Source organism: Cervus elaphus, chromosome X (assembly GCF_910594005.1).
Source record: "Cervus elaphus chromosome X, mCerEla1.1, whole genome shotgun sequence".
In the NCBI taxonomy this organism is placed as follows: Eukaryota; Metazoa; Chordata; class Mammalia; order Artiodactyla; family Cervidae; genus Cervus; species Cervus elaphus.
In genome coordinates, this window is record NC_057848.1 from 56970379 (window position 1) to 56986839 (window position 16461).

General features: G+C 34.9%; 1 protein-coding gene across 1 annotated transcript in view; it reads left to right on the forward strand.

Moving 5' to 3' along the window:
- LOC122690658 (PABIR family member 1-like) overlaps nt 1-10561 on the forward strand; it is a 33251-nt gene extending 22690 nt beyond the window's left edge. The window contains exons 5-7 of the mRNA XM_043897545.1: nt 2044-2101; nt 8416-8459; nt 10477-10561. Coding sequence (XP_043753480.1) covers nt 2044-2101; nt 8416-8441 — 84 coding nt within the window. The 3' untranslated portion in view covers nt 8442-8459; nt 10477-10561. The remainder of the gene's footprint in view (nt 1-2043; nt 2102-8415; nt 8460-10476) is intronic.
- The last annotated feature ends 5900 nt before the right edge of the window (nt 10562-16461 follow it).

Consider the following 16461-nt stretch of genomic DNA (forward strand, 5'->3'; position numbering starts at 1 on the left):
ATAGTTTCAGCTGGAATCCTCAGGCCAGTCTTTAGTTCCTTTTACTTTCTTATCATTTCTCCAATCTGCCTCCTTATCTTTATCCCTCCCTGTTTCGGTCAAACCCTTGTCATCTTTTGCCTGGTCCATGACCCTGCTTCTAGTCCCTCTTCCCTCCACCCTCGATTTGTTCTGCACTCACTGCTACGGTTGCCTTTCTAAAACAGATATGATCTTCTTGTCTAAAATACCCTTGAGGTTTAAGAGCTCAGACCTATTCTTTAGGTTTCCTATTGGGCTCAAAGGCTAAAGTCCAAAAGCAACAACCTGGTTTCAACCAAATTTCTCCCTCATGCCCTACCATATGCCAAGTTTCAGCCACCCTGAGCCTCTCTGTTCCCCAAACATGCCTCTCTGCCTGAGCATCTCTTTCCACTCCCAGAAATGGCCTCCTTTCTCTTCTCTATCTAATGAATTCCTGCTCTCTTCTGTGACGCCAGCTCCAACACCCTAGGCAGAATTATTTTCTTTGTCCTTTGAACTCCTACGAAGCCTAACTTGTCCTGGCACTTACCTGTGGCCTAGTTCTCCCAACCTGGACTTTGAATTTCTCAAAGTCAGGAAAATGTCGTATTTATCTTTGGATCCTCAGGGCCTAGCACAGGGCTTTCGCATAAGGTAGGTGCTCATTAAACATGTTTAAATGCACAATTCAATGTGATCTTAAGATATAATGTGAATGTAAAATATGTTATATTCATTATCTAGCATCATCTAGCATTTCAAGAGCCAATCAGGCTACAGATAGAGTGGATAAATGAATTCTAAACATAATTCTCAAGCCTTATTTTCACACAGCTTTACATCTCTCTATTCTTTCATCTCCCTTTTGTATGGTTCTTCATAAGCTTTGAGAAAAGACCAAAAAGGAGAAAATAGTCCTGCAAAAGACAAAGGGCCAATTCCAGCAGTCTCCAAACTTTTTGGTACCAGGGACAGATTTTGTGGAAGACAATTTTTCCATGGACATGGGTGGGGGTGATGGAGTGGGGTGTGAATGGTTCAGGCTGTAATGCAACAGATGGGGAGTAGAAGATGAAGCTTCACTCACACACCTCCTGCTGCGCAGCCCACTTCCTAAAAGGCTACAGACCACTATCGGTTGGAGACCCCTTGCCTAGACAACAAGTATCCGACCAAGCAAGAGTAAAATGTGCAGAATTCCTTGAGCGTGATTGCCCTTAGTCATTCTTTATTATCAAAGTTCAGTTTCCCCAGCTAGATTCCAAGATGTTTGGAGTTATTTTGTCTGTTTCTTTAGTATGCTTATTAAATTGTTGTTGTTGTTGTTTAGTTGCTAAGTCATGTCTGACTGGTGGCTTAGCAGGTAAAGAATTGCCTGCAAAGCAGGAGATGAAGCAGATGTGGGTTCAACCCCTGGGTTGGGAAGATCCCCTGGAGGAGGGCATGGAAACCCATTCCAGTATTCTTGCCTGGAGAATCCCATGGACAGAGGAGCCTGGCAGGCTTTAAGAATACTGGAGTGGGTTGTCATTTCCTTCTGCAAGGGATCTTCCCGACTCAGGGATCAAATCTGTGTCTCCTGCATTGCAGGTGGATTCTTCACCACTGAGCCACCAGGGAAGCTCATGCTTATTAAATTAGTTACTGATTTAATGACCATTTCAATTTTTTCTGGGTAATGCCTATCACTAAGTTTTGATAATGCGCTAAAACTGGCAAGGAAAAATGAAGTGATTTTAAGATCTTTGAGCCTCGAGAAGGGAAAGCTAGAGATAAAATGTTCTATTGATGTTCTTCTGCCCTGTATTTATGTTAATGGTTATTTTGTTCTGTTATGATATATAGAGATTTTCAATTAGTATAATTTTCAGACAAGATTCAATTGGACTTTTTATTTTTAAAAACTTTAAATTTAATTAGTGCTGTTGATAGCATGCATCAGGCACTCAAGAAATACTTTAGGCCATTCAATATTGACTTAATGGTTAGAAATAATCAGAAACATTAAAGAAAACTTGACTTTCATCTTTTAAATTTCAGTTTGCGCCATCTTCTCCCAGTCATGCTTCTGTCAGTCAGCCTCCATCAAATCAAACAGGTAGGAAGTTTTGAAAAACTGGCAGCTGTTCATTAAAAAAAAGTAAATTTTGTTTTTCTTTTAAAAATACCTATGGTCAAATAATTCTAAGTGAGGTCACAAGTAATTAAATTTTTAATGCCAGGAATGGTTTCTTTAAAAAAAGCAAAAACACCAAAATCCAAAACAACTAAGGAGACCTCTATTTATTTGGGTTATTAACTATTTTAATAAATTGATAGTTTCCTGAAATACTGCATACCCTTTGACCTTGAATCTAGCTTCTTCAAGGGATCTCAAAGACGATGAATGCTATATATGGAAATTAATTTTCAAATTCATAATAGTCATAGTTTATCATGGTTTTCTTAATCCCAGATGAAGAAATATTTTGACACATTTAATGATCTTTATGTGTTCCCTTCTCAGTGATCTGAGTTCAGGGACACATTCTATCTGTCTTATGTTGTATGTGTGTGTGTTTAATAGTAAAAGCCTAATACAGAACTAAATCTTTGATTTTTCCAAGGCTTAGCCACAGAATTCAAAAGATTAAATCACCATTCCTTCAGGAGTGGTGGATTTTTTTTTTCACCCAACTACAAGCAAACTTTTGTTCAAGTAGGGGAGCTTAACTGTTATTAAGCACTTATTATTCACTTAGCAATATAATAGGTCCCATCTGTGAGCTCATTTCATCCTACAAGAAACTTGCAAGGTCAGAAACCAAAGATGTTCAGCATTAACAAATATCAAGCCAAGACTTAGCCCCAAATTACTGAATTCTTTCACAGCTACTTTCACCAAGTTCCAGTGGCACAAAACCCAAACTGTCCTGAAACCCTAGGTTTTATTTCTCCAGCTCCTGCTTCCTCTCCCTCTCTCTCCCTTGCCATGGCTTCCCTAGGCCCCACTTATCATCCACTAGCAATAAAGTATGGTTTAAAGGAATCTTTTACTTTTTTAATGAATAAGATATTCTTTTGCTGTTTGTCTTTGTGAGTATGTAGCCATTTAAGACATTCTTAATGAAAGAACATAAAGCTAGTAGTTAAAGTGACCTCTAGTTTATTTGTGTAATTTTTTTTCTTCCTCTAAATTAGACCAAATATTTAAAAATTGATTATATGTTTCTATCTGATTATGAAGCTTGAAAATCAGGACTAATTTAACTGGTTGGTAATATATACTGTAAAGCAACTTACTTCTATAGTGGCAGAATATATATTATAAACATTTAAAATGAAACACAAGTGGTGGTCATTTTTGTAATATACGGAAATATTGAATCGCTGTGTTGTACACCTGGAACTAACATAGCATTGTAGGTCAATTATACTTCAGTAAAAATAAATTAAAACTTTTAAAATTTAAATAAAATTATAAAACAAAAATTAAAACTAAAATAAAATGAAGCACAAGTAGAAAATGAATGAAATGGGAAAATAGAAACAACATTAACTTTCAATCTGGGTGCTGACTGAGTGGAAAATTAAGGCTTATTTTCAGCAGTTTAATGGTCTGATAAATATCTTAACTTGCATATTTCTTTACATGTATTCTTTAACCATGACTTCTTTTTAGCTATTAAACTTAACCTTTTAGGTACAAAACAGAAATGTGTGTTTCTTGCCTCATTACATTTTGAACTTTCACTCTGACACTAACAAAGGCAATTATATAATTTCATTTTGTTTTTTAGTAAAATGGGGGAACTAATAGTAGCTACATTATAAGATTATTGTGAGGATGAAAAGATTTAATATATGTGTGGTGCCTGGCACACTACATTAAAAGTTGTTTAATGGAAATTTAAAAACACACAAAAAAGAACCTCCATGTATTCAGTATCCAGCTTTAACTATTGATTACATTTTGTACATCATTTTTCAACTATCCCCTTTTATTTTGGGGGTAGGAGGTTGCTTTAAAGTAGATCTCTGATATCTTTTTAACCTTAAATACTCTGTATGAATCTGAGGACGTTTTATTTCACATAAGCACAATGCCATCATCACATCTAACAGAGTTATTCTTTAATTTTATTGAATAACCAGTCCATGTTAAATTTTCCTGATTCTCAAAAAAATGCCCTTTTCACTGATTCAAACATGTTCCAGCCATGATCTTTTAGGTCACTTTTATTTAAAAGAGCCTTCCTCTCCTGATTTTGTTCCATGCCACTTACTTATTGAAGAAACCAGGCCATTTGTCTTGTGAAAAGCCCCACATTTTGATTCTGCTTCCATGTAACAGTGTTTCATATACTCTTTTGTTTCTTGTATTTCCTACAAACTGATTTGATTATACTTGCATTTATTTTAAAATAAGCACACAGCCCCAAGTTAATATTAGGTTCTGGGTCAACATTTAAGTAAGGGTATGGTTTAAGTTACCCTTTTCCTACTAGGCAGTTAATGGACAATTTCTCCTTGACTCTAGTTGTTAGTTGTTTTCTGAGCATTAGAGAGCTTGAGAACATCAAGTGAGAAGTTAATTTTCTTTTTTTTTCCAGCTGAGATATAATTGACATATAACGTTATGTAAGCATAAGGTCTATAATGTAATAATTTGATATATATATATGTGTATTGCAAACCTGTCAGTCCTAAAGGAAATCAGCCCTGAATATTCATTGGAAGGACGATGCTGAAGCTGAAGCTCCGGTAATTTGGCCACCTGATGCGAAGAGCTGACTCATTGGAAAAGACCCTGATGCTGGGAAAGATGGAAGGCAAAAATAGAAGGGGGTGGCAGAGGGATGAGATGGTTAGATCGCACCACTGACTCGATGGACATGAATTTGAGCAATTCCAGGAGATAGTAGAGGACAGACAAGCCTGGTATGCTGTAGCCCATGGGGTCACAAAGAGTTGGACGTGACTTAAGAGACTGAACAACAACAAAGCAATGACATTAGATTTCTGTGATTTGGTTTTGAGTTTCCCTTGGAACCTGCAAAGTACCTACTCTCTTACTTCTCTAAGGGAATAGCTTAACTTGTTTTAGAGAAACTTATTTTAATCTTAGTTTGCAGATTATTTCATTCTTTCAACAAGAATTCATTGAGCAATGTGCCATTGGGTAACTAAAATCTCTCAGGCATACTCTCCTTCAGAGAGCAAAAGTGGGTGACTTACTATTTTCTTTTTAGATACTAAGGGACTGAAAACCAACTTCAGTGCTCAAGTGCAGCAAATCTCCTTAACCTAGGTTTTTACCATATACTACTCTTTGCCCTTGACAGTTGCATAGCTTTTGACCTTTTATCCTTATTTTAACAATCTTATTTTATTATAAACTATCTCATATCCATTTTAGAAATAGGCAAGATATAAATAATAGAAGTGTCAACCCACTTTTGCTAACAATCCTAAAATAGTTGATGTTGGGGAATGCTCCAACTTTCAAAGGGAGAAACAATAAGCAAAATTCTGTCCTACTTCTGGGAAAACTTGCTCTTTACTTGTGAATTGCGTGAATTACAAAATACTTTGAGCTTCTCACTATACAAAAGCATCTAAATAAATGTTAAATGGAAGAACTATACTAACAATTACATTTTGTTGAAGATGTGATTCCATTGTTTTAAAAGACTGATTAACTTCTTAAACTTCCTTTCCTAATTTCCCTCATTTTCCATAATGGCATCAAAATAGTCTCCCAGTTTTAAGATTCAGAGCCCTAGGTTCATCTTCAGTTCTTCCTTATTTTTCTACTGTATCCTATTAAGCATCTAATCCTATTAATTCTTCCTTGACAATATCTTCTCTGTTCCCATTGCTACTTTCTTCTGTCCCTTGGGTCTAGATTACTGTAATAATATTCTAATTATATTCTAATAGATTTCCTACCTCTGCTAGTTTAATCTGACTTCCATAATCAACACCAAAGTAGCTTTTTTTTTCTTTTTGTATACATGTATCTTAACAAGTGTTTTCACTCGTTAAGTCTTTTATTTTATTTTTTTTCATTTATTTTTATTAGTTGGAGGCTAAAGTAGCTTTTTTTAAAAACAACATTATTTTCACCTTTTTTTCTCCTGTGTAAAAAGTTAGAATGGCTTCCCATTACCTTTTGAGTACTAATAAGAAGAGATAGGCTGTATTGAGCACTTACTATGTGCCAGACCTTTTAACAGGAACTGTACAACCACCTCATTATCCTTATTATTATCATCTTCATAGGATCAAGAAACTGAGGCTCAGGTTAAGCTGTTTGCCTAAGGTCACACAGATAGTAAGTTATAGAGCTGGGATTTGACTCAGTTCTGTTTGGCTCCAGAATCTGTGGTCCTAACAACTATGCTATTCTGCCCAAACTTGTTAAACTCAAAATCTTCAATTATTTAAGATTCTATAAATCTGATGCTCCCTTACCACTCCAGGTTTCCTTCTTGTTTATAGTGCAAATTCTTTTCCAGCCAAGCTAGTCTCACTATTTTCCAACCTGCATATTCTTTCTCTCCTCTAAATTTTGTACATATGATTCCTTCTGCTTTTTGGTATCATATCCAAAAAATCATTGCCAAATGGCACAAAGATTTTGCCCTGTTTTTTCTCTTTTGTTACCTATGCTTTTGATGTCATATCCAAAAAATCATTGCCAAGTCCAATGACACAAAGTTTTTTTCCCTGTTTTCTTCTAAGAGTTTTATAGTTTTACTTTTAGGTCTTTGGTCCATTTTGAGTTAATTTTTTTATATAGTGTAAGAAAGAGTTCAACTTCATTCTTTTGTATGTGGATGTTCAGTTTTCCAAGCACTATTTACTGAAAAGATCATTCTTTCCCCCTTTGAATGGTCTTGGCATCCTTGTTGAAAATCAATTGACCATATATCCAAGGGATTATTTTTAGGCTCTCTCTATTCTATTCCATCGTTCTGTATGCCTCTCCTTATGCTGGAACAACACTGTTTTAATTACTGTAGCTTTGTGTAGTGAGTTTTGAAATCAGGTAATGTAAGTCCTCCAAAGTTTATTCTTCTTTCTCAAGATCATTTTTATATTTCCGCAAAAAATGCCATTGAGGTCTTGATAGGCATTGCCTTGCATCTGTAGATCACATTGGGTAGTATTGCCTTTTTAACAATATTGTCTTTCAATCCACAAACACAGGATGTCTTTCCATATGTGGGTTATTTTTAAAGTAACTATTTATGTGAAAAACACACATTATAAAAAGATCAAACAATATGGTAAAGTACAGAGAAAGAACTTAAAAGACACTTGCTCCTTGACAGAAAAGCTATGACCAACCTAGACAGCATATTAAAAAGTAGAGACATTACTTTACCAACAAAGGTCCATATAGTCAAAGCTATGGTTTTTCCGGTAGTCATGTATGGATGTGAGAGTTGAGCCATAAAAAAGACTGAATGCCAAAGAATTGATGCTTTTGAGCTGTGGTGTTGGAGAATACTCTTGAGAGTCCCTTGGACTGCAAGGAAATCAAACTAGTCAATCCTAAAGGAAACCAGTCCTGAATATTCATTAGAAGGACTGATGCTGAAGTTGAAGCTCCAGTATTTTGGCCACCTGATGCAAAGAGCTGACTCACTAGAAAAGACCCTGATGTTGGGGAAGATTGAAGGCAGGAGGAGAAGGGGACAACAGAGGACACGATGGTTGGATGGCATCACTGATTCAATGGACATGGGTTTGAGCAAGCTCTGGGAGTTGGTGAAGGACAGGGAAGCCTGGCGTGCTTCAGTCCATGGGGTCACAAAGAGTCGGACATGACTGAGCGACTGAACAACAACAACAACAGAGAAAGAAAGAACAAATTGCCACGAACCTCACTACACATTGATAAGGACTGCTAACTTTTGAGGGAGCATCCTTCTGAGCACCTCTCATTTAAAATTTTACATAAAAATAATTTGTGGCTTTTTCCTACTTAATATGTAATAGATGTTTTTCAATGTCAATGACTAGATTTAAATCATGCTTGTACCATCATTTGCTTAAGCAAACCCATGCCGAAAGACATTTAGTTTGTTGGGCTCTGAGTAATATTTATTAATATCATAGTATTAGTGGTTGAAAAAATAGTTTGATGTTTGATGTTTTCTCTTTTGAATGAAGAGAGATACTAGTTTTTCATCTAATCAATTCCTGCATATCCAATGTCCTATATAAAGCATAAGTAATAGATCTCAGGTGCAGTAGGTGCAACAATGAAAAGTAAAGAACCAGATAGTTGTTTAGAGATTTGTTTATACTCTACTATACTCTATACCTCAGTGAATAATAATAAATGTACAACCAAGTGAAATAAAACTTTGTAAAATCATAGGAACTGGGTATTCAGTTTATTCTCCTTTCACCTTTCAGGAAGAAAGCATGAGTTTAATGAATAGAGAAGCAATGCATGAATGGTGAGTAGTGTACATTGAATTTCTGTTGTACACATATTGTTATATCTTTTTTTAGATAGGCAAACTTCACTTCTAATGTCTTTTTTTTGCAGGGAGGTACAAAATACAATACAGCTAGGTCAATCTTGGAAAGAAAATTTGAGCCTAGTATGGTATTACCCCTTCAATTTTGTAGAAAATTTGAATTTTTTACTGATTTTTAATGTTGGTGCTACCTAGTTTTGCTGTAATTTCTAGAAACTTAAACTCTCATTTGAAACTAAGATTATATGTGTTGCATAATTTTTATTGCTCTTAAGAAACAGTTTATAGGGAATTCCCTGGTGGTCCAGTGGCTAAGACTCTGCGCTTCTGATACAGGGGGGCTGGGTTCGATCCCTGGTCAGGGAACTAGATCCCGCATGCCACAACTAAGACTCTATGCAGCCAAATGAATAAAAATAAATGTTTAAAAAAAAAAAAAAGAAACAGTTTATGATTTACCCATAAAGTAACTAATTGTTTGAGAGTGGGGTTCAAAATCAGTGGTTGTCTTATACAAACACCATTGTTACTGTGGACCAATTTCCTCTCTGTCCTAGTGAGTCTAAAAGAAGTTCAGTTGTGCTGATTGCATGCTTAGATGAAAAAGTTATAAATGATTTTGCCCTTCTATGTAATTTAATGACAATATGTTTAAGTTTTAAACCACAGTCAATGGATTTACTGGGAAAATACTGCATTTTTATGCCTGTAACACATATACTCCTACTAACATTTTAGTGTACCGCCTTTAATTTAAACATGTTGCATGTTTTAAAGGTAGTTACAACCCTTGCTAACATTTTTAAATGTCCCTGTACATATTATAATTACTCAGTTGTGGTAGTTGAGTGAGTTTTCCATGAACATCTTTAGTGTTCTTTTCCATGGTTATCTCAGACAATGACAGAGTAAGAATTGAGCTGAAATTTGAGTAGAAGAGATTCTGCTTAGGTGTCAGTTTCTAGATTTGGGGATTATTAGGTAGGGAAATGAATTGTCAGCAGAAGCAGTGACATCTTATTTTCTTTTGGGCTCAGACTGCCTTAGATGGGCATCTGTCTTTGATTTAGGAATAAGTCCTGAAGAAAGAGGGCTTCCCAGGTAGCGCTAGTGGTAAAGAACCCACCTGCCAATGCAGGAGATGTAAGAGACTCGGGTTTGATCCCTGGGTCAGGAATATCCCCTGCAGGAGGCCATGGCAACTCACTCCAGTATTCTTGCCTGGAGAATCCTATGGACAAAAGAGCCTGGTGGGCTCCATAGGGTCACAGAGACATGACTAAAGCAACTTATCACAGCATAGCACCTGAAGAATGAATAGATAACCTCTGGAGGCTGTCATTTTTCATGTTTTGGTACTAAAACAATTTTTAGAGGCTGTTAGAGTCCTTTAACTAACTCAATTCTAATTACTTTGGATGTTGGTATGAGTGAGTGAGTAAATCGCCACGTGTGTTAGAAGGAAGAAACATGCAATATAACTATACTTGTGTCTTGGAGAAGAAAAAGGCATATTTTAAAGTCCTGAATTGTGCAGTCCTGATTTTGTCCATGTAAAAAAAAATCTAAGCTGTTTGTTTTTGCTGTCCCATTTGTATCTTAGTTTTAACCAAATCTTTTTTGATCCTTTCCTGGACAAGTACTGTAGTTTTCGATAATAAAGCACAGGTCAAATCCAAAGAGAAAGATTGAAACTTAGGATTTGTGTATATATTAAGTGTTGCTCAATGTTGAGTACCCACATTCTAGGTCTTTTTGGAGGTGTGAGGGAAACCCCTCATCAGGTATGTAGCTCCCTTTCCCAAAAGGCAAAATGTTCCTTTGCTTCTTGAAGTGAATCTTGGGTTCCCTGCTTGCTTTAAGATGATGAGAGCTCCATGGTACAACCACTAACGCAGTAAGGATTCTCTTCCCCATGCCGTATCTGTCACCCTCAGTATTTGATAAGTAAGCAATAGGTGCTACAGTTGTTCACTGCTTTCTGCTTATACAGAGTAACAATGAGGTAGAGAAACCATCTCCTGCAAACTGCACTGATTTAATTCCAGCATCTGCAGCAGCTTCTCTCACCAAGGTAAGAAAGGAGTGTCTAAAAGTCTGTGTCCCTTGAAATATTTGTAAGACTTAAATGTTTCACTTTTGAGGGATATATTTTGCTATAGTATGTCTGATTCTAAATGACAGTCTTCCCTTCCTTTTCATTTCTTAAACTATTATCTACATATTACAAAAGTCACCAACTTTTAGGTACATGATTTGATTAATTTTGGTAATTGTGTACAATCCTGTAACTGTAACCATAATCAAGATATAGAACAATTTTCACACTCTAAACAGTTTCCTCGTGATCTTTTTGCACTTGATCTCCTTCCCCACCACCTCCACCTACTCTGGGAAACCACTGATCTGCTTTCTGAGAAAAGTGGTGGTTTTAAAACCTCTGTTCCAATTCAGTGTTAGCAATGTTTTTCTCCATCACTAGAAACTTGTGTGAGTTGCACTGGCTTGCCTCCAAGTCCTATGCAATGATTTACAATGTAAGTTTCTATTGTATGAAAATACCAAATTGCTTATAAAACAAGAATTTGAGAAAACTTAAAAGAAATTATACCAAGTTCAATCCCTGGCTGGGAAACTAAGATCCTGCAAGCTACAAGGTACAGCCAAAAAAAAAAAAAATAGATCCAGGTTCCATGACAACCGAAAAAGTAATGTCTTCTTAGCTAAATTAAAATGCTATTGTTTTGGTTTTTCATTTTGTATTATTGAAAAGATTCAAGTGACTAAGAACATGTGAGAACATGTGAACATATGAAGAATCAGTAATTCATTAACACTGTCTGACATAGTTTTCCTTTCACTCGGCTTGTTCATAAGGATCAGAGTTAACTCTTAAATGAACTTTTAACAACGATACCCTCTCATTCATTCATGATTTTCACCTGGACTCAAGACAGGTCAGAGCTAGGACTGTGGGTCCTTCTAGCTTTTCCCCCCACAACTTGGGAAAATCCTGAATCCTTATAAATTACAAGTCAGTTTGCTGTCCTGCGGCTTTCCTGTTTTTACCTACATTTAGAGACAAGCAATGAAATCATGTATTGTGGGATGCTACATAGAGTTCTCTTTTAGTGTATATCTTTAGATCTGCTATAATGAAATAGTCACAGCTGATCTTATTCAAATGTTTTCTTATAATGATTATGATAATTTTATTTTAGAAGTTAAAGTGCCGCCAATACCATTAGATAAAGTGTCCTTGGCCCATTAAAAAGAAAAGGTACTTTTATCTACCAACAGAAATAAGTATAACTTATTATTTTTGTAAGATATCATATAAAATCAAGTATTATACATAAATTCATTTAAAAGAATTTATTTATTTAAAATATATTTGATAAATTACTAGAGGCCATTTGTCTTACTTAAATGAAACTATATGTAAAGACATTTTGAGAGCTATCAAGTGCCATATAAATGTGAACTGAAAACTTCAATTCCAGTTTAGTCAACTAGTTGCCTTAAATACCTTCTGAAACAAGGTGGGGAATGAATAAACAGAGTGAATTAGTCATCAAATATCCTGCTGAATCTCAACCCCTGCGCTGCCCTGCCACCACACATACACATTAATATCATATGAATAAGTTGACACAAATTAGATGCACTTACAACACTAAAAATATATACTAATGTGTATGTCCTTTGATGGTTAACTTGTTTATGTGGGCTATTTTTGGTTAAATATATGGAAGATGACCCACCTACTCAGTAATAAAAGGATAGGGAAAGAACAGCAGTTTTTTTTTTTTTTCAACTCCTACAGTTCTGGATCCCATTTCTCATCCCTGCCTCACTAAGCTATTTATTTCCTTTTTTTTTCTTGATATAACTACTGAATTATAGGCTTAGTACAAAGTTTAACTATAATAGGGAGGGGAAAATGGATAAATGGGAAAGGGCAGTAAACTTAAAAATGTATATTTGTGAAAAATCCATTAAGATGGGAAAGAAGAAGGAGAAAGAACAAGAAATGGAAGGGGAGAGGTAAAGGAAGGAGAAGGAGGAACGTAAAACTAGAGAGAAGGAAACTGAAATGGACTGCAGTGTTCCACGCATTTGGCATAAATTAGTGGCAGTCTTTCTAACAACATAACAAACTCAGCATGTTCTCATTATGTTCTAAGACTTAGAAGAGAATGGCTTTCCTGGTGGCTCAGCGGTAAAGAATCCCCTGGCCAACACAGGAGACATGTGTTCGATCTCTGGGTCAGGAATTTCCCCTGGAGAAGGAAGTGGCAACCCACTCCAATATTCTTGCCTGGGAAATCCCATGGACAGAGGAGCCTGGTGGGCTATAGTCCATGGGGTCACACAAAGGTCAGACACAACTTTGAGACTAAACACAAACAATAAGTTATAAACTTGATCATCAGTTTTACTCACATTCAGACCTGGTTATCACGTTAATGTGTAACATTTCCTTCAAAGTCAAGGTTTTTAACAATGCAGTTTTCTGTGATTAAGTGTTTTCCATAGTATTGAAAAAATATATTTGTTCATTGTATTCTACAAAAAATCCATCTACTTATTCATTGTGTATGTTTAGCAAAATAAGGATAGCAATAACTTGAAGTTTTAAAATAAGGAATGAGGTTAAATTATGGTATATCCTTAATACATACCTTTATAAACATATACAGAATTTAGTTAATAATATGAGAAAAATTATAATCATAAAAAAGATTACATATCACATTATTCACAGTGCAAATCCAATTTTGTTCAAAAAACAATTACATATACACACATATTCAGGAACTACTGAAAACAGTGATCTCTGGATAATTGCAATGTAAAAAATTTTCCTTTTGTTTTTCTTTTATAAATTAATTGCAGTGAACAAGTTTTACTTTTGCAGTTGAAAGCATAATAGACACATTAGATAAAATATATCTACCTTGATATGCATTCTTTGTCATAGGTGAAATGACATCTGAATACCATCCAAAGAGAATTTTCCAAGACTCAACCAACATGCTTTCTTCTGATACTAATCCCAGTGTTTGATAGGAATGTGTGGTAAGTATTAACATGAGACTTTGAGCATTCATTGGCCACTTTTGGTTTTTCGGTCTACTTTGGCTATTGTACATATTCAAAAGTGTGGTATATTATGAAATATTTTTAGTAAGTTTTATAAAATGACTATCCCAAATGGATACTATTAAATTTAGTTCTTCTACCCAACACTTAGTATATGGTAGACACATTTTTAGAAGTGGGCTTTTGGCATTAGATTAAGAGGTATTAGAGAAATATTAATACATAAAAATGCAAGCTTGGGAAAGAGTCATCTGCCCATCTTTTCTAACTTGGATTTTTGTGTACTTTGTTAGGCTGAGCATGTGATTTAAAAGTGTGTCAAGAAAGCAACTTTTAATAATCAAAATGGAAAATACAGTGAATGGATTTTTATTATCATTACTGTTGGTTTTGTTTTACTCCTCTTATGAAACTGCTGCTGTAACCAGTGCCAATCCCTTGTTTATTTTGCATTCATTTGTACACAAAGTGCAGAGATCTCTTGAATTCTGTTATCAATGAGTGGCATTTTCTTTTCCTAATCGATCCTCAGATGTTCTTGATAGAAACAACAGCAGTGCAGGATCATCTCATAATTCACCAGCTAAAATCAGCACTGTCACAAACTCTCCTGTGTTGCCTTCTGATTCTAGTTCTCCATTTATTGTGATTGATGAACTTTCACCTAAATGATTCACTCATCCCAAGACTTTCTCGACAATGGAGAAACACACATGCACTCATTTGCTTGATCTCTCTCTCACACACACACATGTTGGATCAGTAACAGAATTGTCTGTGATATAATTGACTATTTCTTATTTATCCTTTTTTCTCAATTTCCTAAAATTCTGTTTATCTACAGAACTTGCATGTCTAATTCCTGTGTATGTTCTTAAAAGCAACGTAGTAACTTTCAAAGATATTTTCCAAACAAGATGTATCTTGAAGATACAATCATACATCTTCAGGTTGCTAATATATAGAAACATGCTGCGCCTTGACTTTAAAAAAAAAAATTGAGAGTTCTATTTATTTATGTGAATAAAAAATAAATAAAATTTACATTCTAATGAAATATAATTGTTCCATTAATAAACAGGTAAAATGGTTTTGAAAATTATGTGCTGAATATTTATGCTAGTTTTTTTTAATATTTTCAGTAATTGCTAGTTTCCATTCTGTAAAGAAAAATCATCTATCAAAAACAGTTTCAAAAACTAAGCTAGTTATACCGTACTGATCCAAGGATTGCCAATTTTTCACATGAATCCTTGGATGTTTAATTTGTTGGGAAGAAATATGTAGGGGAGGCAAGATGAATGGAAGCTAATTGAATAGCAAGAAAATAATATGTAATTGGGGCTTCACTCAATTTGTACTTAACCTGATTATCCCTGATCAATTTTGTATTCTAATTAAGTGTGAAAAAAGACAATGTAGATAAATTGTGGTCTTTTACATTCTATGAATTACCTTGTATTCATCATCATGACTACTGATTTGATTAAATACAGGCTTAATATGTTAAGGCTTTTCTGCAAGAATCATGTGCTTCCAGTTGTTCCCAAAGGGTTATAAAGATTTGTTTAAAACCCAATTTTCTCTTCAAAAGTCTTAAGGATTTTTTAAATAAGAAAAATCATCTGTTAAAAATTTTAAATCTAAAGTAAGTGCTCTAAGTAATTGGGGCTAGTATTAGCATTTTGAAAAATAGAAATGTGTTATATCATCATGAAATGAAGTTGAGAATTGGTTTAAATTTCCTCAGCTAATGAAGGTAGAAATGGCTATCTAAAATATTTATTAAATGTTTTTCTTTGTCATTAGAACTAATCAGAATGATTGAAATTTGATGTACGTGTATCCCACGTGGGAAAAAGATAGGCATCAAGAATCTTTTGTCAATGGCCCTGATGGAATTGATTAGAATAGATATATATTGTGTGTGTGGGGGGAAGGGCAGATTCTATTCACCAATGGGTAAATGAAACTGAATATTTCTGAGATGACTGGGATCATCCTGAAACTGGGATAGGATTCTACAAATTGACTTAGGACACGTGAACTATGAATATTGCCTTTGTTATTTAGCTTCTTGCCAGACTTTAGTTGATGAATTGTGAACATATAAGGGGGCTCTCACAGAATGAGGTATGATTGCAGTGACATTACTTGCTGAAATTATATATTATTGACAAAAAAAAGGTCCCCATGCTTTATTTGACAGTTCAGCAAAAAAAAAAAAAAAAAAAAAAAAAAGTTTTTCAGAATGGAAAAAGGATGGAGAAAGTAAGCAATGAGGGTGAGACTGTAACTCAGTGTGTGAGGAACTTTCATCCAGAAATCTTGGTAATCTTGACTATATCATCTAATACACTTTTTTTCAACTCAGACAATTTCTTTCACTCTATTTTCTTAGTTTTTATTGTTTTAGTTGAATCCTAGGGTGCCACAACTCACTATAATATGCTCAGAATTGAGGACTTTGTGGTTGGTTTTCCATTCTATTACCTTTTGAACTTGTATATTGGGAGGCTCCATTTCTTAAATGATTTTCCATTTATTAATTTTCAGATCAAGGCAATTCTAAGTTTTACATGAGATATTTTGTGGTTAAGTTTTAAAAATTATAATAAGACTATGTTTTGTAATTCTAAACATGCCGAGGAACTGCCATACCAATTTTCCACAGTGAAGGACATGTACTAGTTTCCTAGGCTACAATAACAAAGTACCACAAACTGGGTAGCCCAAAATAATAGAAATGGATTATATCTGTAGAGACCCTATTTTCAAATAAGGTCACATTAAGAGGTGCAGGGAGTTAGAACTTCACCATTATCTTTCTGTGGACATAATTCAACCCACAACAGGATGGTTTTGGAATTTT